The 27,253-nt window shown below is 37.0% G+C and overlaps 1 protein-coding gene across 1 annotated transcript; it reads right to left on the bottom strand.

Moving 5' to 3' along the window:
* Positions 14,278-20,177, bottom strand: LOC107609054 (probable mitochondrial-processing peptidase subunit beta, mitochondrial; the record flags this gene model as incomplete). Its single annotated transcript, XM_016310885.2, is given in 10 exon segments — positions 14,278-14,655; positions 14,750-14,857; positions 15,428-15,493; positions 16,586-16,684; positions 17,436-17,544; positions 17,642-17,793; positions 17,902-18,039; positions 18,183-18,347; positions 19,439-19,868; positions 19,974-20,177. Coding segments are annotated over 9 exon segments (1,354 nt in total), but the record flags the coding sequence as incomplete, so codon positions are not given.

Below are 27,253 nucleotides of genomic sequence, written 5' to 3'. Positions count from 1 at the left end.
ACTCAATTCTCCATAATCATGCTTTCCAAGATTTGTTTTTCATCTAACAATCAACAATTATTTCATCCATGCATACAAATATCATGAGGACTTTCCCATAGGTTGTAATGGGGCTAGGGTCAAGGTAAGGTTATATTTGGTCAAGTGGACTTGAATTTGAATCTTTGATTAACTTAAACTTCCTACCTAACCTATATAATTCTAAACAAGCCTAACTACCCATTTATACACTTTTCACACACTCATGCATTCTCTCTTTTGATCATAACCTATATGCATTGATTATTATTGGACTTCACTTTGGGGCATTTTGTTCCCTCTTTATTGCTTTTCTTTTTCTTTTCTTTTTCTATTTTTTTCTTTTTATTTTTCTTTATATATTTTTTTTATTTTGTATTTTTTTTCTTTTTGCAATAAAGTTTGTACAAAAGTATCAATGCATATGGTTTAATATTTAGTTAATACATGAGTACGTACCCAATTTCCCAAAATTTTCAATAAAAGTACAAAAAACACTCTTTTATCCCAACCAATGTTCCCAAATCTCCCAAAATTAAATGATAAATACTCTCACTAGCCTAAACTAATCAAAGATCAAAACAAGGGACATTTATTATTTTTCGCTTTAAGGCTTGTAATGTGCTAAAATTAAGAACAAAAGGGGTTTTGCATCGGCTCAAAGTTGGCTAACAATGGAAGATAAAAGGTAAGGCTATTTGGCTGAGTGAGCTATTTGAAATAATGGCCTCAATCATATAAGTGCATGTATACACAAAATAATAGACATATAGAATCAAACAAATCAAAAATTACAATCATAGAAAGAGAACAATGCACACAAGAATGAAAATAAGTGGTTATATGATGTAACCACGCAATTAGGCTCAAAACTTACATGCTTATATGTTCTTAGCTGAAAACATGTTCCACAATATATATAATTCAAGCAAGTTCTAAAAAAAAAATTTTTCAAATCAATTGGGGTGCCCTATAGATAAAATTCTTGGAAAATTTTATTATCTTGACTAAGCTTATTATATACATATATGCAAACTACGAAAATACAACTAAAAATTCTAACAGACTTAAAAATGAAATGCAAAAGTGTTGGGATCATAAATTTGTCACCCAAAAATGCCGATTGGTCAGACGACCTCCCCACACTTAAAAGTTTGTACCGTCCTCGGTGCATTCAAAGATGAGCAAGGGGATACGACGACTCTCCGGGTTGCCACCTTCAGCTGGTGGGATAACCAGTGATGCATGTTCTTTCTCCCACTTCAGTTTATGCTTAAGATGACTCACCCATGAAAAATAGAAGATAGCACAGTTAGATGAGAAAATGCAAAAGTAAGGAAGCGTAATTTTTTGGAATGAGGTGAGAACTACTAGAATTGAGTGAAGGAATTAGTGTGACATTGATGAAAAATAGGTGTGTGGATCCTAAATTGCATGCGGTTTAGAACTCACACCCTAGTATTTAAAAGCTATGTCACAATTATACAAAAGAAAGTATGCAGTTCACTCATTCTAGTGTGCTTAAATAATTCAAAGAAAACTTATAGGCCAAGACAACCAAACAAGCAATAATAAGCATGAGAGCATTCAAGCAAAAATCAAGTAATTGTGAATTGGATAATGAATGGGCATAGATTGATGTGCAAATAAACTTAGTGAACCAAATGGGATACAGAGCTCACATATTGAATTTATTTGCAACACCTAAGTGACATAGAGGTGGAACACATGGGTGCTGTGGAACTTAGGAAAGAGGTTATAGAAGTGAAAATCAATCACAAAGCAAGCATGGTCCACAAAGCTTAGAAAGCTCAAAAATATGTCACTAGGTAAGCTTACGATCCAATTTCATAATCCCACAAATCTCAATGCATAAAATAGGTGATGTAAATAAGGTTCAATCATAAACAAGCATCGCCTAACAAAAAATGCATTGATACTACACACTTGCCTAACAATGGATGATGAATGTATGGTGACCAAAACATGCAATTCATAAGATTTAAAAAATTTGAAGGCAATGTAACATGTACCTGGTATTCAAAAACATTAAGCATTAAGAACTCAAACCAAGTAACAATTTGTAACCTTAACAAAGAATCCAACAATGAAAATTAACAACAGTTATGCTAAAATAGCATTCAGTTAATAGTAAGCAGCAATAGACAGTAAACAAGATTAATAATCCAATACTTGTAATGAAAAATAGAAAAAATACATAAATCAAACTAACTAAATAACTAACTAACTAAAAGATGGTGATAGGTGGTGTTTGGTAGTGTTGGATGATGGTTGAAGGGTGGAAAGAAAAGAGGAGAAGAGAGAAGAAGGAAAGAAATGGAAAGAGGAGAAGAAAAGAATGTGGGTGAATCAGGATCATCCACGCGTACGCGTGGTGTGACGCGTAAGCATGGTGAGGTGAAAGGGGTGTAAAGCGTACGCGTGATGGAAAAATCAGAGAGGCGACGCATACGCGTGGGATGATGCGTACGAGTGGGTGAACTTTGCGCTAAAGGCACAATTCCAGCCCAAAACTCGCGTAACTCTCTGGAATTTGTATGGGACGTGAAAATTTTGGGGTCACGCGTACGCGTGGGCGAGGCATACGCGTGGATAGTGGAAAAACTTGGGTTCACGTGTACGCGTGGGTGACGCGTACGCATGGCATGGTGCTCTATTTTTCAAAATTTTTCCAAGTTCTTGCACCAAACCAAGCATTCCAAAGCTCCAAACAGCTACCAAAACACCATAAAACCTTATTAAACATACTAGACTCCCAATTAAACTCAACTAACTAAACAAAACATGAAATCAAACTTATTTTACCATTATATACAAAAGAGAAAAATGAAAAGATGTTACCATGGTGGGGTGTCTTCCACCTAGAACTTTTATTTATTGTCCTTAAGTTGGACTTATGGGGAGCTCCTCATTAAGGTGGCTTGCGCTTGAATCTATCCTTGAACATCCACCAATGCTTGGACTTCCAATAAGCTCCATCATTCAAAATTTTTAGCTCCAAGCTTTGATGGAGTTCTTCACAAGCCATGAGCTCCCAAAGTTGATTCTCCTTGTGTGATCCGGGATCCCACACTTTATTTTCACACCCGTCTTCAAATTGATCGTGGTAATTCTCTCCAGGTGGTAGGTAAGCCGAATCTTTACTATAGCACCAAACTACCCTCCTAGACCCATTCATTTGAGCACTACACCAATCCATGCTCCTAAATTTTGAGCTTCTAACCATAATAAACCTAGATTTACAATGCCAACCACTAAACATCCTTCTCTTATGCTTCATACCACAAAGCGCCCTAAGTTGGCCATCCGTTTCAGGCAAACCAAATTCGAGTGGGATAATAAAGGTAAGAGTGAGTTTTACCCACTCAAATGAAGGATTGGATGGTGACTTAGGTGGAGGAGTCCCCAATGATCTTGAAAAGGCATGTTCCACTCCCATCCATCCTCTTCTAGGGGCTTCCACCACTTGACAAGATATTTCATGCTCTACCTCTTGCCAAGCTTCCTCAAGTTCACATTCTTCTTCATCAATCTCTTCAAGCTCTTCCCCATCACTCAAATCATAAATAAGAGGTTGAGTGAAATCTACCACCGCGTCAATTCCAAGTTCAATAGAGAAGGATTCATTAAACTCAAAAGGATCATATGTTGATGCGGAATCATCATAGATAGGGGAACTTGTTGCCACTTCTTCCAATTATTCAATCTCATTGTGCCTTGGAGGTTGTGCACTAGCCTCCTGAACATCATTTTCAAACTCCATGGAAGAAGGCCCTTCAACTCTAGATTCCTCTTTACATCCAACATCTCCTAAATCTTCAACCACTTCCTTTGGTTCAATTATCTCTACCTCTTCCTCTTGTTGCACTTCTTGCTTCAACTCCTCTTCTTCACCTTGAAGCTTCAAGTTCACTCCCTCACTATGCTCTTCGGTTGCTTCTCCACATTCAACAGTGGGAGTGCCTTGATCGTATAGGCTTAGGCGGGAGGAGACCAAGTTGTTAACAGCTTTCGCTATGATAGCAATCTTGGCTTCTAGCTCCTTGAACTCATTTTGTGTCTCCTCTTCTTACCTTTGGATATAAGAGCTAAGCTCTCTTTGTTCTAGCATGATGGCATGGAGATCTTCATCCATTGGGGGCGGTGGTGGAAGAGAGGGTTCATTGTTTGAGGGAAAGGTATTGTTTGCGGGAAAGAGGGAGCTTCTCTCCCTAGAAAACTAATCTACATGATGCTAACCTACAACTAATTGCTCCCCCTTTGTCCAATCTTCAATTCTACATGAAATAGCCTTGGAAACGAGTTGGATTTGGGCCAGGGAAGCTCAGAAATTGCCCCCAACGAATTCACTTTAAGTAATTCACGTGCCGCTCGTCACGCGTGCGCGTGATCGACACGTGCGCGTGGTCGATGCGTACGTGTGGTCGACGCGTACGCGTCGCTTGACGATTCTCTGGTCACGGGTGCGCGTCGCTGGCATTCACGTGTGCACGTGGATGACGCGTGCGCGTGAGCTTGAGTCCTCCAAATACTTATTTCTTCACGAATTCTCCACTTTTCATGCTTTTCTCCTCACTTCTTCCATTCAATACTTGCCTTATGAACCTGAAATCACTCAACAAACACATCAAGGCATCGAATGGAATTAAAGTGAATTAAATTTATCAATTTAAGGGCCTAAAAAGCATGTTTTCACTCTTAAGTACAAAATTAGGGAGAATTACAAAACCATGCTATTTCATTGAATAAATGTGAGAAAAGTTGATAAAATCTCCCAAATTAAGCACAAGATAAACCATAAAATTGGGGTTTATCACATTGTCCAAGTTTTCATCTTCATCTGAATCATTCTCCAGGTCTTCTCAAGAGGCCATAATCCCCTTTTTCCTATCCTTTCTGGACTTGCCTTCTTTCTTCAATTTTGGACAGTCATATTTGTAGTGTCCTGCTTCTTTACAGTTGTTGCAGATTACCTTGCCTAGATCCTTCTTTGATCCTCTTGAACTACTTTCCTTGCTTCTTCCTCTTAGTTTCATCATTCTCCTAAGTTTCCTGGCAAAAAATACAAATTCGTCATCTGATAAATCATTACTGGATTCAAGCTCTTCATGAACTTAACATAGGGAGGCATCTGCTCTAAAACCTCAACAAAAAGAATATTTATTTGTAACTTTCTAAAAATTTCCAAGAACTGTGAGAATTGCTTGTCTTTGGTCTCCTTTTGGAGCTTCTGGGTGTGTACCTTGGTACCCTCAGTCTTTTTTGGTTTCTCTAACCCCTTAGCAACTTGTACTTCCCCGATCGTCTTTGGTTCGATTGCCACTGTGACAGCCTTGCGCTCTTCTCTTGGATTAGGCACTGTATCACTAGGAAGAGTGTTAGGAGATCTCTCAGGTATTTGCTTACTCAACTGACCCACTTGTATCTCCAAGGTTTGAAGTGAAGCTCTGGTCTCCTGGATAAAACTGTGAGTGTTCTTAGAGAGTTCAGCAACAATAGAGGCTAAGTCAGGAGTACTCTGAGATTGAGTGGACGGTTGCTGTGGTTGAGAAGCTTAAATTTGATGGTTGTTGAAATTATTCTGATTAAAATCGTCCTGAGAATTATTGAAGTTTGGTTGCCTCTGAAATTGATTTCTCCATCCAAAGTTAGGATGATTTCTTCATCCTTGATTAAATGTCTTAGAATAGGGTTCATTATTAGGATTTTTGGAGGAGTTTCCCATGAAATTAACCGGCTCATGAGTAAACTGGCTATAATCATAAGTCTCACCATGAGGGAAGCCACCACTCACATCATAAGAGGCATCTTAAGTACTGACGGCTGAGACTTGTGTTCCACTCAGGTGTTGTGTAATGGCACTGATTTGCTGAGACATAGCCTTATTCTGGACAAAAATAGCATCCAGTGTATCTTGCTCCATGACTCCCTTCTTCATAGAGGTCCTCTCAAAAGAGTATAAGTATTGGATGTTAGAAACCATTTCAATCAGCTCCATAGCCTCATCAGGGGTCTTTTTCATGTGGAGTGACCCTCCTGTAGAATAATCTAGAGACATCCTAGTGGTCTCAAAGACTCCATCATAGAATATCTGCACTTGAATCCAGTTTGAGAACATATCAGGAGGACACTTCCTGAGCATCTGCTTGTACCTTTCCCAGGCTTCATAGAGAGACTCTCGCTCTCTCTGCCTAAAGGTCTGATCATCAGTCCTCAGCCTAATCAGCTTCTGAGGAGGAAAGAACTTGGTCAGAAACGTATTGATCACCTTGTCTCAAGTGTCCAAGCTCTCCTTGGGTTGAGTATCAAGCCATTGTTTTGCCCTATCTCTCATAGCAAATAGGAAGAGAAGTAGTTTATAGACATCAGGATTCACCCCATTAGTCTTCACAGTATCACAGATCTGCAGGAAATTAGAAATAAACAAGTTGGGGTCTTCCTGCGGGAGTCTGTGAAACTGGCAGTTTTGCTGCAATAGAGAAATCAACTGAGACTCAACTCAAAGTTGTTTACAGCAACAGGGGGCACAACAATGCTATTCCCATAGAAATCCGAGTAGGAGCAGTGTAAGAGTCAAGAGTCCTCCTAGGTTGTCTATTAGCATTCTGAATAACAACATTTGCATTGATTGCATTGTTATTGTTGTTGACCTCCATAGTGAACTCTTCATCTTCTATCTGAGAGTTTTCTCTGAGACTTTCAACAGCCCTATAAGCTCTAGCCTGTTGTAAACGTCTTCGTGCAGTCCTTTCAATCTCAGGATCAAATTCTAAGAGAGGTTCTTTGTTCCTGTTCCTGCTCAAAAACAATAGAAAACAGAAAAAAAATAAAAATCTCTACGTCAAAGTGCAAAGAATTCCCAGTGAGGTATCCTGTATAAAAGAAATAAAATTAAATTAAATAAATAAATAACTCTAAAAATTTGAATAATCAATAAAGAAAAATAAGCCACTAAATTTGAAAATAATGAAAAGAAAATTAATCAGGAAAAGTAAAATAAAATTACTAAAGGGGGACACCAAACTTAATTTCAGAAATTAAGAGAAAAACTTTAACTAAAATAAAGCATAAATTTTTGAAAATCTAAAGAACAAAAACAAGTAAAAACTAAAAGCTAAAAACACCTAATCTAAGCAATCAGACAACGGTTAGTTGTCAATTACAATTAATCCCCGACAATGGCGCCAAAAACTTGGTTGGATATTTCAAAACCATAAACTAACCAGCAAGAGCATCGGGTCGTACCAAATAATACCTCAGGTGAGTGAAGGTCGATCCCACTAGGATTGATGGACCGAGCAACAATTATCGAATGATTTCTTAGTCAGGCAAGCAGAAAGAGATGTTTTGGGGTTCAAAAAGCATTAAACAGTACTTCAAAGAATAGAGAACGCAAACAGTGAATTTGATGTAGAATATATGAGAGAAAGTAGTTAAGGTATCGGAGATGTTTATTGTTCCGGATTAAGTTTTCTTACCAACTAACTTAATCATGCAAGATTCATTTCATGGCAAACTATCAGTGACTAAACCCTAATGTCTTAGTGATTTAGTCTCCTCTAACCTAGTTAATCGCCAATATCTCAGTCACTTAATTTTGATTAGAGGGTTAAGTTCAATTCTAGTTTATAGCCACAAAATCCCTAATTACCCATATATAAAAGAATTATATGTTACATATCCTGTTAAGTCCAAGTAATTAGAAATTTAGGAGGAATTTATGTTCAAGCTGTTGTTCAAGTGAGATAACTCTTCCAAGAATCACAAGAACGCATATAGAATAAGGGTTATTCTTCATGAAACTGAATCAATACATTAATTAAAATGGACTAGCAATAGTCTTAATCCATAGAAATAAACAGAGCTCCTAACCTTAGCCAAGGAGGTTTAGTGGCTCATGCTTCAGAGAGAAACTAGGGTTCAGAAAAAGTGAAAGTGCAAAAGAGAGAGGATCCCCCGAAGGGTGAATCTTTTCTCTTTTATATCTAACCTAATTTTATTTTGAAACTAAAATAAAATAATAAATTCTAAACATAAAATATTTTTTTTGTAATTAAAAATAACTAAAATAAAATAAAATAGAGTAATTAAAAGCTAAATCCAACTAAATATGCTCCATTGGTGAGAATGAAATCCAGATTGCTGGCGCTAAACGCCAGTTGTAGCGTATAGCGCCCTTGTGGGCAGGAAGCTCCCTTTTGATTCTGAGTTCCTGTCATTAAATGTTAGGTTTGGCGTTTAGCGCCCTAATGGGCAGAGGCTTCCATGCTTTTCTGAGCTTCTGACGCTAAACGCCCAGGTCCGCGTATTGCGCCAGCTTGGCAGCTTTGAATTCTTCTCTTTTCTTGCACACAAACTCTGCCAAACTGATCCAAACTTCACCTAAAATAATTAAAACACCAAAATAACTCAAAGTAGCATCCAAAGAGGTTTTAAACACTAAAATAACATCAAAACTTATTAAATTCTAACTTAAAATAAACAGAAAATAAGGAAAAGATGCTCATGCATCAGTCGACATAGGCATCTGCGTTTGGGTCACAGCTCTTGAAAATTGCGTAAAGACCTTCCTCAACCATTGCCCCTTCTACCTACTCCTCGTATGGAACCTACTCTTTTCTAGGCTCCAGTCCAATTTCTAAAACCTCCTCTAGGAACATTGAAACTGTAATTTCTAGAGTAGTTTCGGGCATTGTTCTGTGCCCATTTTTTATTCAATATATTGGACGGAGGAACTCTAGTTTGACTTGACACCCACTGGGGTTTCTGGTCAACTATCACCATCGTGCGCATATGTTGTTTGACAGGAGTAGCTACAGGCTCTCGACCTTTAACCCCTTGCTTCAATCGAACATGTCTTAATTCTTCCTTATGAACATGCTCTCTACTATTTTCATATGATTCGAAATCTTTAATAGCTGAAGTGTCGAACAAGGCAATACATTGAGGGCATATAGCTACATTTCCTTCCTCCTCCCTTTGTCTCAACAAGATATCTAACAGATCTTTTCCTACCTTTGGATAAATAGACCTTTCTACTTGAAACATGTCCAGCTCAAGTTGCTCATCTTTCTTTACAGGTTCGACACAAGCCATGTTGACTGTAAATTCCGCTTCTGTTTCAGCGAAGTTCGATGCCACTTGGAAGGGATCGAAAGCTTGATAAAATTTGTAAAACTTTTTATTTCTACTTTCAGAAATAGATGGCATTGTTTTCCCTTCAAGGAGTACAAGCTGTTTATTTTTTGACAACATATCAAAGATCTGTTTAGCTTTTGTTAGATCGAAATAATAATTCTTTCCTCCTGACATAGGAGTCTTATTTTTTGCCAGATTAACAGATCGACACATATAAGAAGGCCCATCTTTTAATTCTGCAGTAAAAGCAGATTCACTATTCAACTCTTCCTCACTCATGCAGTCAATATAGTTCACCTTTTTATTGAAAAAGGATTTTCTTTTGTTCAACTCTAGATCTTCTTTTTCTTTATTTAACTTCTCAATTTGCTTAACTTTATCAGCCAACTGAGCTAGGTCGAGAAATTATTGATTTACCGATTTCTTTCGAATGTTGAAAGCAAGCCTATGACAGCCATCTTGACTATTTCAGGTTCAGGAATAGGTGTGAAACATTTATTTCTCATAGTCTTGAACCAGATAAGATAGTCATTGACTTACTCAATTTTTTCTCTCTTCACTGTGAATAAGTCAGACAAACTCACCTTTATTTCTTCCCTAAAGAATTGATAATGAAAACTTCTTTCTATTAAACCTAATTATGGATCGAATTAGGTTGTAAATTTGAAAACCAAGTAAAAGCGTTCTTTGTTAGTTAAGAGGGAAAATATCTCATTTTCAAATATTTATTATTGGCCATCTCACGTATTTCGACTAAATATCGAGCAATGTACTCTATAGTCGATTCTCCACTTTTTTCAGCAAACATTGTAAGAGATTTAGGAGTTTTGACACCCCTGGAGAGTTCAGCCTGTAAAACAAAATTTGGAAAAGGGGATATAAAATAATATTGATTTGTCACCCCAATATTCAGTCCTACTCTATTCAATATTTGCTTGACAGCTTGAGTTATATTTTGACCATAAGCATGAGCAGCATTGTTTGCTCTAGCTTTGTTCAATATCCTATTTGGATCATCTCCTCTATTTAACATGAGAGGAGGATTATTAACATGAACTTTCCCCAAAGGTTAAACTAAAGATCGATTAATTGCTCCTGCAATATCATCGACTCATTGAGCAACTTGCTCTATTCTAGCATTGTTATTTTCAAACATGGGATTTAGTACTATAACCATCTGTTGTATCATCATATTTACTAAATCATGATGGCTATTCTTGATTTGTTGTCTAAATACAGCCAAATATTCGATTGTATTAGGCAAAGATGTCCCATCAGGAATCTGCCTCGACATTTCTGGGAATATATAGGTATGTGTCCCTCCTATCGATACTCTAAGTGCTCCTATGCCTTGTGTCGAAGTGACATTCGACATGGTAGGAATAGGATGTGGCATGGAAACGGATCCCATATATGGAGGGTTGTTCATTAAGTGTTGAGAGGCATTATAGTTTGCCATGCCACGGTTATAATAGTGTGTCCCCATGAAAGGATACCCTGGGGGTGGTACTGAATTATACAAAGGATTATTCTTTATAGTAGCACCTCCTATATTTCCAGTATTAGGATTTTCTATAGGTGAAGAATAATTTGGGGGTAACCCATATGGAGGCCATGTAATAGGTACAACCGTTGGGATCCCTTTTGCGACAACTAAAGTTGTTTGTCGACTCGGGGTGCCAATCAATGGAACAACCTCTCTGTCAGGTCCTCTTGTAGAATCTCCAATATCATTATTCAACGTATCTGTCAAAGTTGAAGCTCTATTAGACATTATTAATTTGTCACTGCGTAATTGCCTGCAAATTTGACAATTACTTAACCTAGGGACCCATTGGGCGTGCCAATTTGTTTCACTCGATTTTTGGTATTGTTCGACAGGGTGTCGAATCGAGCTTGTATCACGATCTCAGTTCAGGGAGCAGATACAACTCCTCTAATAAAGAATGAGCTCGACCCGGGAATTACTTAGCAATAGTGTCGAAAATGACTTGCGTCGAAATTACTAGCGACAAATTTATATTGAACAAGGTAAAATGAATGAATAAATAAATAAGCAGAGAAAAGTTTTAAATTAATGAAACATAAAATTGAATCGTAAAGGAACTAGAATAACGACAAAATGTAAAGTAATGAAAGAAAATGAATTAAATAAACAAAAGAAAACAAATCAAAAGTTGACTTCTAACACCACATGCACTTGAACTCCATGTTCTTCCTTTATGTTATAGAGACTGAGAATTTTATGAGTTTATGTGATGATCTAGTGTTCTTGATTGAAGTCCCATAACTCTTCTGAGTTTCTACTATTTATAGGCCATGGAGATGATCTTGTCATGGAGCATATTGTCCAGTATCTTACTTTTCCTTTTTTTCTCAGCCATGTCCTAACCTTATCTTGAAGAATCTTGACCCCAATTTTTTGACACCCATGTCTTGGTTTTCAAGTCCCATGTTTCATTCAGCTTGCTTCTCAAATCTCGCACTCATGTTCTCCAATTAACTTGAAGGTAAAGCAGCAAGCCTTGATCCTTAAGGAAAGGCACTAACTACCTTTCGACTTTAACGTTCTTTTGTACCATCCTTCTTTGACTTCAGCTTTCCCGTTTCTGCTTCTATAGTCGAAACCATTGGCAATCGAAACACCTTGTCAAGAAAAATCTATTTTTTGTACCAATAGTTGTTAACCCTTTTTTTATTACTATAGTTTCTAGGGTTTCATCGATTTCCTATATTGGAGAAAGGTTTAGGGTTCTTACAAAAAAAAAGGTCTAGGGTTGTATGCTCTGTTTTTCAATAATGGGAATGAATTAGGGTTTTAAAGGAGAGGGACTAAATTGGCTCTTGAAACCAATCTAACCACATCAACTAATTGTTGCAGTGTCCATTATAGCAAATTAGAGCCAAATCTTAAGGACCAGTATAATAAATTTTGGATTTGAAGGTCTAAAATGGTGAATACCATAAATCTGAAAGACCACTCCTATTGGAAATGACACTCGGCACATAAAACCCTTGCTCCATAGAGAATTACTGTTGGATCTATATGCCCATTGAGAGTGTTTAGACCTTGAACCTCCGGTTAGGGGTGTTCATAAAAAAATCAAAATGTGGTTAACCGGTTAAAAAACCATAATCACATTTTGGTTAACCAGTTTAATAAAACAATTTTAAAAATCATATCCATATTTTTTAGAATTGGTTAACCAAAACCAAATCTCTCTCTCTCTTCCCCTCTTTCTCCACCTTGTCTTTCTTTCTCTCTCCCTTGTCTCTCTATCCTTCTCTCCCTCTCTCTCTTTCTCTCCTTCTCTCTCTATCTCTCTCTCTCTCCTTCTCCCCACTCTCTCACTTCTTCTCTCTCTCCTTACCTTATTTCTCCCCCTCCCTTCTCTCTCTCTTCCTCTCTCTCCTCCCATTCCTCTCTCTAATCATCTCTCCCTTTTCTCTCTCTCTCCCCTCCTATCTCTCTCTCCTCTCCTCTCCTGTCTCTCTCTCATTTCTCCTCTCTTTTCCCTTCTCTCTCTCTCCCCTTTCCTTCCTCTCTCTCTCTCTCTCCCCTTTTCTTCCCCTCTCTCTCTCTCTTTTTTTCTTTTCTCTCTTTCTCTCTCTCTTGCTCCTCTCTCTTTCCTTTTCTTCTTTCTTTCTCTCCCATTTTCTCTCTCTCCTCCTCTTTCTCTCTTTCTTTTCTCTCATTCTCCTCTTTCTTTTCTTACTCTCTCTTTTCTCTTTCTCTATCAACCTTCTCTCAATCTCTATCTCTCTTCTATCTCTTTTTTCCTCTTCTCTCTAAAGCAAAAGAGAAGAGAGAGAAGAAGAGAAGATAGAGGAGGAGAAAAAAAGAGAGAGATAAGAAGAGAGAAGAAGAAGGATAGGAGAGAGAGAAGAAGAGAGAGAAAGAGGAAGAGAAAAGGGACAAAGAGAGAGAAATGGAGAGGGGAGAGAGTGGATGGGGAGAGAGAAAGAGAGAGAGAAGGAGAGAGAGAAAACAGAGGAGAGGAGAGAGAAGGAGAGAGTGAGAGGAGGGAGAGGAGGGGAGAGAGAAAGAGGGAAGGGGAGAGAGAGAGCATGGGGAGAGAAGGGGAGAGAGAAAGAAAGGGGAGGGGGAGAGAGAGAGAGAGAAGGAAGAGAAGAGGAGAGAAAGGAGGCTGGAGAGAGAGAAATGGGTGAGAGGGGAGAGGAAGAGAAAGAGATGAGAGGAGGAGAAAGAGGAGAAGGGGAGAAAGAGAGAGAGAGAGAAGGAAGAGAGAAGAGGAGGGGGAGAGAAAAGGAGAGAGATAGAAAGAAAATGAGAAAAAGGTTTGAAAATTTGGGTTTTTCTATATAAAAATATTAATTTTTGTTTAAAAATCTATTTTTACATGTAAAAAGCAATTTTATGGTATAAAAACCAATTTTTTAGCATAAAAATCAGTTTTTTGTGTAAAAACCGATTATTTTTTGAAAACCAATTTTTACTTTAATAACCAATTAAAAACCGGTTTTGAATTTTACTAACCAGTTAATAACCGATTTTATCATGTAAAACCAATTTGGTTAATTAACCAATACTATATTTTTAGTTAACCATAAAACTAATTTGGTTTTTGAATTAACCAAACCATGAACACTCCAACCTACGGTGCTACTTGAAGGGTACAGCACGGATACTAAAGAGAGGAATATGCAAAGACACTACTAGGATACTAAATCGAATGGTGACCATGGTGTAAACTAGTTAAATCAGGTTTCGGTTAAACTAGTGTAAGAACCAATTTCAAACCGATATAAATCAGGTTTCGTTTTAATAGCTTTTTAACTTAATCAAAAAGCTGGTTATTCCAGTTTGGATATCGTTGGTTCTGTTTGGTGTTAATGCGAAACTGAGACCGCCAATCTATCTCCTCCATTGCTGGCGGCTTGAACTCGTCAGATTGGGGAGCTAAACAGAACCTTTCTGAGAAAGAAACACCGCGACGACAACGCTAGACTTTCAATCCTTCCATGGTTTTGTTTGGTGTTAAAGTGGTTTTTTTTTTTAACAGCACTGGTTCCAATAACAGAAGATACTGGTGGCGTGTAGTTCAATAAGAACTAAGTCGACATTGCGAGCAGCCAGAATTCAGGCTTAACCTTTTAAACAGGACCATATGCAAGTGTTATGTCAGGAAGATACAAGGCAACTTCAAGGCAATACCTACTTTTGCAACAAGCATTAACGCAGAATCAACGATGCCAATTACATCAATGACAAAAGCATACTTATTTTCGCATGAATGTTAGAGAAACACAGGCCTATAAAAAATAAAAATTGGCGGCTAACAGCTACCAGAGGCATACATGTTGTACATTGAAACAAAACTTTATGCCAGACCTCCCTTGGAGATGAATTAAGCAGAAAACTAAGATGAACTAGTAGCGGTTCCAGTAGGTTCTGCGTCTGAACCAGTTGTAGTCGGGCAAACGTTGAATAGGTCCCATTGCAGCAATAGCAATATCCTGCAAAGAATAAACATGATAATCATAAAAATATTTACACGAGACCATCATATAGTACCAATTTCCAAGCAAAATATTAGTTTTCCCTACTTACCTTGTCATAAATAAACCTGTTTGCAACACGTTTAATTGTGCTTGCATCAACAGCATCGATTCTAGCAAACAATTCAGCAAATGGGATTCTCCGGCCATATGTAAGTAGCTGAAACAACACAAACAAGATAATGAAACAAAACCTACAAAAATCTAACATAGGATATGTTCTGAGAAAATAAGCTTAGCACAGATTGATAGTCTTAGAGCAGATGATAGTAAGCTTGCAGAGTTGGAGTATGATGAGCTATAGAAACAACAACTGCACAATAGTTATTAGATTAAAAACACATTGTCTGATCACATTGTCTGATCTATTAGAGAGAGAAAAAAAAAAAAAAACACACATTTTTGGCTCACTTATCACAAGTAGCTAAATATAGAATTCTGTAAAATAAGAATCTGCCATCAAATTCATGTTTCACACTAATTAAGAAAATCAAAATTTACAAATATACGGAGACATGAGTCAATGAACTATTTACCACCTTAAGTTATCATGCTACGCAAATTCGAAATTCCACATATGTATTATTTCATTGGTAGATTAAAAACACAATAGTATGTATTATTTCATTGGTAGATTAAAAACACAACAGCTTAAAAACACAATAGTTATTAGATTAAAAACAACTTCATAATTCCTCTTTTTCATTATGAAGTTCAAGACCTATCATACCTGGCGTCCAATATCTTCAGCTACAGGGCTTGTTCCATCTATGTGAAGCAGCAGCGAAGATTTCAACTGTAAAAAACCACATTTAGAAGTGGGGATTGCAGTATGGAAACAAATATTAATTAACAATTAACTAAAGCATTTTTTCATACAAAAATTAAGACAAAAACATTAGTGCACCTTAACATTCAAATGACCGTTTCAACATTAAAAGTCTCACAACAGTAAATGTGATAGGAAGATTGTGCAGATATGCTCTAACTGACAAATAAGATTCACAATTGAATGCATTGACAATTCTTCATTATACATATGTGGTAGAAGTTAATCATCGTGTATTTGGCATAACTTCAATAAAGAAAAAATACAGTACATCTAGCACGCTCATCAAAAAAGATCAAGTGGAGATAGATCTTAAGTAACTACTATACTTCCAGACAATACTTTCCAAAAACGGGAAAATGAAATTACTTTCCAACAGAGTTGACAAAAGGAAAACGTGATGCATTAAAGGATAAGTTATTGAAAGAAAAAGAATAGAATAGGGTTACCCATTCCTATCTTTATCCTTTTCCTGCATCAAAGCTTACACCAAGAAGCTTGGAATCAGGTACAGTTTAACACTCAACAACACTTGACCAGACTTTAAACTCAGTAATATCTGATTATGAGGAAGTAACCGCCAACACAACAAATAACTTCAAAGTCTTCCCATTAGGTGGGGTCGGATACATGCACCCACCTTAATAACTGTATATGCAATTGGGTTACAACTTACAAGTGCTAATGACAGTGAGAATGAAATTACTGTTCCATTTGTAGGAAATTTTCAACACTCCAAATCTGTGGAGGTGTACATTGGTATCCAACAAACAGAAGTGAAATGTTGATCCCAGTCCAGAAATTTATATGAAAATTCCTCAAGAATTAGACTTCTGAAGAATTAACTATTTCTGTTGGATATAAAAATTTTCAATTGCAGGCAAACCATCCTAGCGGAGGAAAAGATACAAGACCTGTGAAAATAACACTAAACTACATGGGTATCTTGAACCAGATAGTAGTCATCGATAAATGAAGCCTCATTACAGTGCATAAACATAATTCCAATTTCAAATTCAAGTAGCACGCAAAGGATCAGTACTAGAAATAGGTGCACACCTGATTACGAGCACGGGTAACATCATCATCTGAAACCCGATAAGCTAACTTGGTTGTCTCATACATTATTGCATATGACAAATCGTCCAAGCAATCCGGCTGGAAAACAAATGAGAAGGAAAATGTTTCTCAAGAGAGATAATTGAAGATGTTGATAAAAGGAAATGGTAAAGAAACGCACAGTAACTTTTTAAACATCAGAGCACTAATGTATCCCAATATTAGTTTATATCGTTAAAAAATAACATTTAAAAAGTATATATATCTCAATAACTAAATACAATTAAATAACATCTATAATAGCATCAAACGATTTTAACTTTGTAACAAAAACAAGTGAAAAAAAGATTAATTAAACATATAACTTAATACATAACTTATTACACTGTAGTTTGACAAAAAATAACTGATAACAATAAATAAGAAATATACGATATTAGCTTAACAAACTGAATAAATAAGACAACTGATGCATTCAATAAAAGATACCAAAACTTTAGGTTTTGAGGGCAGAAAAGTGTAAATTTAGACTCAAATGTAATGGTAAAACTAAATTTTGCTGATTTTGTTTGGTGTTTATTTAAACATGTACAAAATCTAACAAAAAGAGAGTTTATATTAACACAATTTGCATGGTGGTCTCACAAACTTGTTAAGAGTTTTTTAAAGTTTGACAATCAGAAGTATAAAGCATATTTATGAGAAAAAAGAGGAGGAATATTCATTTGATGGTAACACTGGAGACTGTAGTCCTCACTCCTCAAGCATACATTAGAACAATAAAAGAGAGCAGTACATGTTATTTGAAAGTTTAAGACATTCTCCATAAGACAACCACAAAGAGACAGACCTTAGCAACAGCATAAACACCAAAAAGACCAGTGTCCTTGTAGTTAGTGTTGAAAGCCATCATGCTTTCAGCAACTTCATTGATGCCAACTCGCTGTGCTAACTCAGAACTGTCAACAAGTACAAGAAACACAATTCAGTCAGTATCAATAGGATTTTTTTCCTCATTTATTGGGATGAGGAAGGGAAAAGTATCAAGTTTCATACCCCATGTGTTTTCCACCACCCGCTGTCTTATTCCAAGAACCTAACATAGCTTGCATGACCATCAGAGCGATTGAATCTGGATCCTTCCAAGATGCTCCTTCAAAAGCTACCGCAAATTGTGCAAGAGGAATTTCATCATCAAGCATCCTCACCTTTTTATCAGAAGAACGAGAAGATGGAAATGAATAGTTGTCTAACTTTACTATCATGGCAGCAGCAGACGTGCTCATGCTTCATGCTTTTAACATATATATTCTTACCTCAGAACCAGTGAAAATTGCTGGTTCTTTAGCAACCAATTGAGATGCTGTGGTAGGATCTGTTGATAACTTGGTGAACAATTTTTTCACTTGCTCAACAATATCTTCATGCTTAACAGCTCCAGAAGCAGCTATCACCTAGAATAGCAAACCCCATAATGAAAACAGCCATTAAGGCTGGGAGCTTCAATATCTTTTTAATTTAAAATACAGAATAGTTACTAAATGACTTGCGTTCAGAGGACTATACACCCATAAAGACCACATTAATTTGTACATACCATCCTAGGAGCAGTGTAATGTGTCTGAATGTAGTTCTGCAGATGATCTTTGGTGATCGTCTTAATGTTTTGAGCAGGCCCAAGGATGGTTCTACCAAGAGGGGTGTACTGAAAAGCAGTTGCATGCAAGTGATCAAAAATCACTTCCTCTGTCTGGCCCTCAACCTACAAGCAGTTACATACAATAAACCTTTTTATCAAAAAGTAAAATGGAAACATAATACAAAACAATTCAGGATAAAATATGTGGCCGCTTTTCAAGCATGAAGAGCAGTTCAGGATGCTAATGTACTCATCAAAAGCATGATATAAAACTACAATCCTATCTTAACCAAAATCCAAAAAAATAAAGCCAATTACTCATAAAATTCTATAGGGAACAAATATTTCAACTGAAAATGTAACACAACTCACCTACAACCAAAACTTCCCATTAAAACCCCATGCTTTTAAAATTTAGATTACCGCAAAAACAATCACTTCTCAGCTACTATGCCACACACAAAAGTAAATTCCTTTTCTTCAGCTAGTAACAGAATTTTAAGAAAATATATTAACAACAAAAAAAAGCTTTGCCAGGATAAATTGAAAAAAATCAAAGAGTTAAACTCAAAACAATGGCCCAGCAGTTCCACATTCCACTACAATCTCCAAAAAAATTTAAATACAAAGCGCAGAAGTTGTTAACTGCTGACAAACAATAAAATAAATTACAGCTCAATGATATTAATAATATTTCTTTTTTAATCTTATAATCATAATCATCATTGTAATAAAATAAATGAAAAAAACACTAGCCAAAATGTACAAAAGCGTCAGAAGAAAATTACTTCCAATCCATATATACCCAATAAAAATAGGACACCATTAACTCAATTGCCATCCATACCAAAACTACGAGTCACCCTCAAGCACAAAGTTATCAGCTTCCACACACAGTCACCCACACAGATGGCCAACAAAAACAACTAATAAAGAAGCCCAATAGATGCACACTGAAACCCTTAAGCCACAAAACCATAGCCTTAAAAACATTAATAGAAAACAAAAAATAAAACGATCAACAAACACCATATCCAGCATAACCATATTACCACACATTTCCAACTCCAATTCAAACAAGTGCATTCCTACTGGGATTAGATTCTCACGTTATGAAACAATATTTGATACACAGCCAGTCATATCAGATATAAAATATAACAAATCTCAGATCTAACTACCTACAAAGACACTATCGGTTCCATGGAAATTACCTCTTCCATCTCCCTGAGGATCACGTCACGCTCGCGGCTGATGCGATTCTCATCGAACCTCGAGTTCTGAAGAATATCCGCCAAGATATCGAGTGCCTTAGGCACGTCCTTGTCAGCGACCTTAGCGTAATAAGTAGTCTGCTCTCTTGAGGTGTAGGCGTTGAGGTGGCCTCCCATGTTCTCGATCTCCTCCTCGAGCTCCCTAGCGTTGCGCTTCTCCGTGCCCTTGAAGATCATGTGCTCAAGGAAATGCGCAGTGCCGTTACTCTCCTCCGTCTCGAACCTTGACCCGGCATCGATCCACACGCCAACGGTGGCGGTGCGCGCTGCGAGGCTCGATTCGGTGGCCACACGGAGGCCGTTGGGGAGGGTGGTGACACGTGTCTCGGGGGCAGCGAGGATCCGAGTGTGGTCCGTGAGGGTGGGTCGGGGGGNGGTAGAGTGGGATCGGAAGGTGGTGGAGAGGGAAGGAGCTGTTCGCCGATGAGAGCGGCGAGCCGCTGCGGCAAGGAGGCGCGTGGAGGACATGGTGGTGGTGGTGGCGGTGGTGGCTCCGCGCTTTGGGGGGCGGCACCGGGTATGGGTCTAGGGTTTCAAGGTGAAAAAAAGATGTAAAGAACGTGTGTTGAGTTGTAATGAATAGAGTGAGGAGTGTGAGAGATAAAGAGGGATCAAGCAGGGGATTGTGGAGACCAGGGAGAACAGTAGCGAGAGTTTTTAGGCCCGTATATTTTACTAGCGATTTGAATGAAAACGTGAGAATAAATTACAATAGGTATCCGTGAAAGTTTGGTTAATATTCAAATTCATTTATGAAAGATCACGCAATTTTTATTTTTGTCTTTGAATAATTTTTTTAATCAAATTAATCCTGAGAAGATAAATGGTAAGTCAAATTAGTCCTTTCGTTAATTGAATGATAACGTGTTACGTTAAGTGCACGTGACGCGCTACGTAACAGGTCACTGATACGTGGTATTTGACATATAAAAAAGTTTTTTATTAGTTAAAATAATCCTTAAAAGTCCAGATGTCAGTCATTTTCATCTCTCAAATTTTAAAAATTAGTTAAATTAGTCATTCTTTATGTATGTTAACCTAAACAAAGTTATACTACTATTTTTTTTCTACTACATCTTTATTTTTTTCATTACGGTATTACTTACATATAGGATGTAATGGTAGTGATATTTAGAGTCAAAATTCAAGAACATCCACAAATTTTGCTTCAATTCCAAATTTTACAAAATATTGAAAATTTGTTGCTTAATTATTATTATTATTGGGATGAAAATGACTTACGTCTGGACTTTCAAGAACTATTTTGACTAATAAAAAACTTTTTTACATGTCAAGTGCCACGTGGCGTGCCACGTGTCACTGACCTGCCACGTGGCGTGTCACGTCATCGTCCAACTGATAGAATGACTAATTTGACTTACAGTTTATCTTTCAGGGACTAATTTGATTAAAAAAATCATTCGGGGACGAAAATGAAGATCGGTGATCTTTCAGAGATGAATTTAAGTATTAACCTATGAAAGTTTACATTACTCATAAATGTATTTATAGAAAAATGAAAATGGTTTTGTACTTATAAAAGATAAATTTTTACAAATAAATATATTCAAATCCTAAAAAGTTATTTAAAATATTTAAACTGTTTTTTCTTTTTTCACATCATTTCCCACAACAGACTTAATCTTGAATTCATTGGCTTGGCGATTCAACTCACCGTTCTTCCTTCTTGATGTTTTTGCCTCTTCTTCATTAACCTCATTCTCCTCGTCATCGTCAACATCAACAACCTCATCTTTATTAGGGTTTTTCGAATCTTTTTAATTCTTTAAATTTTTCATCATTTCTCACTTTTTGTTTCAATGAATCTTCAAATTCATTCGCCCAATATGATAATGCCTCCTGGCCTTGTCTCCAACCTCTAAGAAGCACTTCAAAACAGAAAAGGTTCCCAAGAATAAGGATCCAAGGACAATGAAGACCGACTCAAACTCGCTTCTTCTACCGATGAGATTCCCGAACCTGAATTCGATCCTTCCAAGCCCATTTTGTTTGGTTACCAACGGGCGATGGTATTGAGTTCTCTAGCCTCACTCACCTCGTCGAAGCCCTAGTTCGTCAAGGCTTTTAAGTGTTCCTCGATCGCAGGTCTTTTTTCTCCTTCACTTTAATTTTTTGTGTTATCGATTTGTGGGATGCTTGGTTCTTTTCAAAATTCAAATTTTTTTCCATAATTGTTGAAGAAGATAATGAGTATGAGGAGGAGATAGATGAAAATGAGGGGGACGATGATAATGTTGTCGAGGTGCGTGAGATTGAAGACAACGATAATGAAGATGAGGTTGAGTATTGTTTGGTTACTCGGGTGAGTGGCGGTTCGGATGAAGTCTGGACTGGAGCAATTGGGTGAGGTAAAGTATCTGAATCTGTGTGCGAGCGTCTCAAGGGAATGATAGTCCGAATCGTCGGTGGATCGGCGGGTGAGGCCACCTGCAAGGACACTCCGATGCTAAAGTTAGTGTCCGTACTAAGGCGGCTGATTAAGGTAAAGGAGAAGATCAATCCTTGTCCACTTTTACCTTTCATTGTATTTTCTATCAGTATGAGTCTCTAAACCTCCTAGGTTAAGGGGAGGAGCTCTGCTAAGTTTTATGGATTAATAAAAGTATTACTGTTCTATCTCAATTCGTATTTGATTCTCAATTCTAAGATGTATCTTCGTTCTTCAACCTTATGAATGAGTTGAACCGGCACAAGGTTATCTCTATTCTATATAGGTTCAGCAAGCGTCTTTCATCGGATATTAGTTAATACCACTATTTTATGGTTTATCTTGTGCTCAATTGAGTGGATTTTATCAATCTTTCATACACTTATTCATATGATTTGCATGAGTTTACGTTTTCCTTCCTGATTTTGTGCTATGATTGAAAACATGCTTCTTTGGCCTTATATTTGCTAATATTAATCTTCTCTTATCACCATTCGATGCCTTGATATGTGCGTTAAGTGATTTCAGAGATTACAGGGCAAGAATGACTTAGAGAATGGAAAGGAAGCATGCAAAAGTGGAAGGAATACAAGAAACTGAAGGAACTACTAAAGTTGTCCAGCCTGACCTCTTGGTACTAAATTGATCATAACTTGAGCTACAGAGGTCCAAATGACGCGGTTTCAGTTGCGTTAGAAAGATAACGTCCGGGGCTGTGCAAGGATATATAATTTGCCATAGCTGCCTTGACGCCAGGCGACACGAACGCGTGGATCACGCGGACGCGTGACCTGGCAAAAATGCAATCCACGCAAACGCGTGGACAACGCCTCCGCGTCACTTTGCCGCGACCTGAACGTAACAAAAATCGCTGGGGGCGATTTTTGGGCTGTTTTTGACCCAGTTTTTGGCCCAGAAAACTCAGATTAGAGGCTATAAAGTGGGGGAATGCATCCATTCAATGATACAAGATATCTTCCATTATTCACTTTTCATAATTTAGATGTAGTTTTTAGAGAGAGAGGCTCTCTCCTCTCTCTTAGGATTTAGGATTAGAATTCCTCTTAAAGGATTTAGGATTTCAACTTCTTCTCAGGTTCAACGTTCCTTTTATTTATTTTCCTAATTTACTTTATGAACTTTTCCATGTTAGATTTGAATTTATGTTTAAACGTAATTTGATGTGTTTTAGATTTATGATTGCTTTATTCTATTTATGAATGCTTTAACTTGAGTTGTCAAACTCAGTAGTGGTTGAAATTGGCAGATTACTAATTGATCTAGATCGCTCTAAAACTAGGCTTCCCATAGGGATTGACTAGGACTTGAGGATCAAACTAATTAGTCAACTTGACTTTCCTTTGCTTTAGTAAAGGTTAACTAAGTGGGATTAAAACTCAATTCTCATCACCATCGATAAGGATAACTAGGATAGGACTTCCAAATTCTTATACCTTGCCAAGATATTTTTATAATTAATTTATTTTTCTTTTTATTTAAATTACTTGCTCCTTATTTCAAAAACCCCCCAATTTACAAAACTCATAACCAATAATAAGAACATACCTCCCTGCAATTCCTTGAGAGACGACCCGAGGTTTGAATACTTCGGTTATAAATTTTAAAGGAGTTTGTTACTTGTGACAATCAAAACTTTTGCATGAAAGGATTCTCTGTTGGTTTAGAAACTATACTTACAACGCGATAATATATTTGTGAATTTCTTTACCGATAGAAAATCCGATCGTCAAAATGGCGTCGTTGTCGAGAGATTGTAATCGTGTGCCTTATTATTGGTTATTGTAAATATTTGCTTTTTGCTTGTTTATTTATTTTTATTTTTATTTTTATTTTTGTTTTTTCATAAATTAAGAGGTTATTGGTTTTTATTTAGTTATTAAAAATTTTTCAAAAATTTGTTCTTCATGTTCATTTTGACCTTCAAGTTGTTCTTAGTTGTTCTCTTCGTTTTGATCTAAAAATTTTAAGTTTAGTGTCCTTTTATTGTTTTTTCTCTTTCCTCATTTAATTCAAAAATATATTTTCTCTTTATTTTAATTGAATTTTCGAAATTTGCAAAAAAAAAATTTCAGATTTCTATTTTAAAATTTTTATCTTATCTTATCTTAGTTTTAAATTTCAAAATTCAAATCTTTTTTTTCAAAAATCATATCTTTTTCAAAATCTTATCTTATCTTATTTCAAATTCAAATTTCAAATTTCAATTAAATTCCAAAATTCAAAATTCAAATTTCAAAATTTAAATTTAAAATTTTAAAAATCAAACCTTTTCAAAATTTAAATCTTTTTCAAATCTTTATCTTATATTGTTGACTTTTTTAAAATTCAAAATTCAAAATTTAAAATTCAAAAATCAAAATTGAATATTTAAAATTCAAATTTCAAATTTCAAATTTCAAATTTCAAATTTCAAAATTCAAAATTTCAAATTTCAAAATTTCAAATTTCAAAATTCAAAATTTAATTTTCAAATTCAAAAATTTAAATTTCAATAACCTTTTAATTTAAATTTATTTTTATTTTTATTTTTAATTTTTATTTGCTATTATGAGTTCTCACCCCATCGCTTTAAGTTTGGTTCCAATGTTGTTGTAAGAAATGGAAACTATAATGAAAATAGACATCAATGTTGGAAGAATCAAAGATGGGAGGAGCCACAAGGATTTGATCAACCCTCTTGGCAACAACCCTCCTCCAATGCACTATAACCAACAACCATTCTGTGATGCATACCGAAATGATGACTATGGTGGACCCCTTGTAGTTGCCAACAAGTCCCGCCATATGCTTATGAACCATCTCCTCAACACAACTCTGGACCACCATACTCACAAGCCCCTTACCACCAAACACCACCATATGACCCTAACCTATATCCACCACACCAACCACCATATGAACCACACCCAGAACCACCACCTCAATATTCACCATCTCCATATCCTTATCAAGAAGAATCATCTTCCTATTATGAACCCTTTCTCCAAAATAATGAACCCTCATATCCACCCTAATCTCCAATGGATGACTTCCTTCGTGGTCTTCTTCAAGGGCAAGCGAAGATGCAAATGGATGTACTGGAACTCGCGACTGCCTTAACCGAGGTAGTAAATAAATTAGCTTCTCAACATATGAGCACTCAAAGTACTCCCTTGGCTGCATGTAGAGAATAAAAAGAAGAGCATAGCATGAAGGAGACACTAGAAACTTCGGTGGACAATGAGGAACATGGCTTTGTATTGGAACAAGTGGAGGAAGCCATAATAGTTGCAGAGGAAGAAATGGTTGAAGATTTAGGAGATACCGAACCTCCATGGGAATCGAGAACTGTACAGGATTCCGCTAAGAAGTTTGAATTTGATGTTGAAGAGGGTGTACAACCTCTGAGGCATATCATGGTTGAAGACTTGGAAGAGGTTGATCAAGAGATGGAGACTAAAGAAGCAGAAGCACAACCTCCCATGCCCTTGGTAAGCAATGAAGAAGAGATTAAATTGGAAGAAAGCTACCAAGAGGAAGATGTTGAAATTGAAGAAGCTTGCAAGGAGGTGGAAGTTGTCAAGGAAGAACTCAAGGAAATGGAGCTGGAAATCACCTTGCCAATGCTGTTAGAGACCTCTTCCCCAAAGTCATCACCATCTATTCCTTCATTCAAGTGGGTAAATCTTTCATCTCTAAGCTTAATTAGCTCGCTTGAATATGCTTTACTTGAAACAGATGGTCAGCTTAGAGCTCTTTGTGGCATTAAGCGTAAGAAGAAGATGGTTAGTGGTAAGAGTCGTCATGCAAGATTCAATATGGTGGAAAACTTAAAGTTTAAATGCAAATGTTGGTGTAAAGCTCAACTGAATGGGTCTAGGAGGTTGTTTGGCCGCTTTAGTGAGAATTCAGATTGCTTGCCACCCGGATGGAATCATGATGATCAACAAGAAGACGGGTGCAAAAGCAAGGTCTGGGACCCCGGAATTTAGTCTAGAAATCAACACTCTTGGGGCCTTGTCACTTGCTTTAACTTGCTTGAAGACTTTCTGTGCCTAGTTTGGGATCCCGGAGGATACTGGAATTGCAAACATTGGTGGAGATTCAAGGATCAGTACAAGCACAAGCCACCATAATAAAGGACTCCCCAAATGTCCAACTTAAGGACTTTAACTAAAAGTGCTAGGTGGGAGACAACCCACCATGGTATGATCGTTCCTCTTTCAATTTTAATTTTATTTCGTTTTGTTTGTTTTTTAAATTTTATTTTATTCTATTTTCATTGAACCTGGAATTATTCATAGCATCCACACTATCATTGCATTTTGCATCCTACATAAAAAAAAATACGCACATGACACGTAAGCGTCGCTGACGCGTCCGCCTCACAGGTGTGTTGGGAAGAAAAGAAAGTTGAACAAAAAGTCACGCGAAAGCGTGGCTGGAGGCGTGCCTTAGGCATAACCATGCCCATGCGACCGTGTCGCTGACGCGGCCGCGTCATTTTTGAAAACATGCCTCCCACGCGTCCGCGTCACCCACGCGAACGCGTGCCCTGCAAAATCGACGTAAAAATGTGTTTGGCAGTAAGTTATGATGGAGTGGGGCTAGAACCATGCTAGAAGCACAAGCCCTACCACGCGAACGCGTTTCCCACGCGTCCGCGTCATTTTTAAAAGAAAGGACATTCACGCGTGCACGTCACCCACGCGCACGCGTCACCCAGATTTTTGGCAAAATACATTTAAAACAGAGAGTTGCGCGATCGCGAGGCTGCCCTCGCGCTAATGGCACAAATCACTCCACATGAACGCGTGACCCACACGTCCGTGTCACTTCATAGAAGCGCTATCCGCGCGAACGCGCAACCCACGTGCTCGCGTCGCCTGCGCCGCACAACTTATCCAGATCAGCGCTAATTATCTTATCTTTTCTTTTCTAATCCTAATTTTTTTCCCTATCATTTCTTCTTTCTTCTTTCTTTCTTACTTCATCTTTTTAACTTCTCATCCCTCTTCACTTTCATTCTATTTTATTTAATTTATTTGCATACTTTCATCCATTGCATTTTAATTTTGGGTATATTTTTATTTTCTTTTCTAAAATTATTTTTTTTCATTGGTGTTAAAATTTTCTCATTCAACTGTTACATCTTTTTGAATTATTCTGGTGCTTCATGACTTGTTTTATTCTAATTTGGTATTATTATTCATAAGTCAATGCTAATTTTTATAATACTGATATTCCTTTTGCATTGATATGCACTTACACTATTTTGCATTACCCACACCCTCTTCCCTATTGTT

This window comes from Arachis ipaensis, chromosome B07, assembly GCF_000816755.2.
Source record: "Arachis ipaensis cultivar K30076 chromosome B07, Araip1.1, whole genome shotgun sequence".
Classification (NCBI taxonomy): Eukaryota; Viridiplantae; Streptophyta; class Magnoliopsida; order Fabales; family Fabaceae; genus Arachis; species Arachis ipaensis.
The sequence above is the reverse complement of the archived record's forward strand: the minus strand, read 5'-3'. Positions and strand labels throughout refer to the sequence as shown.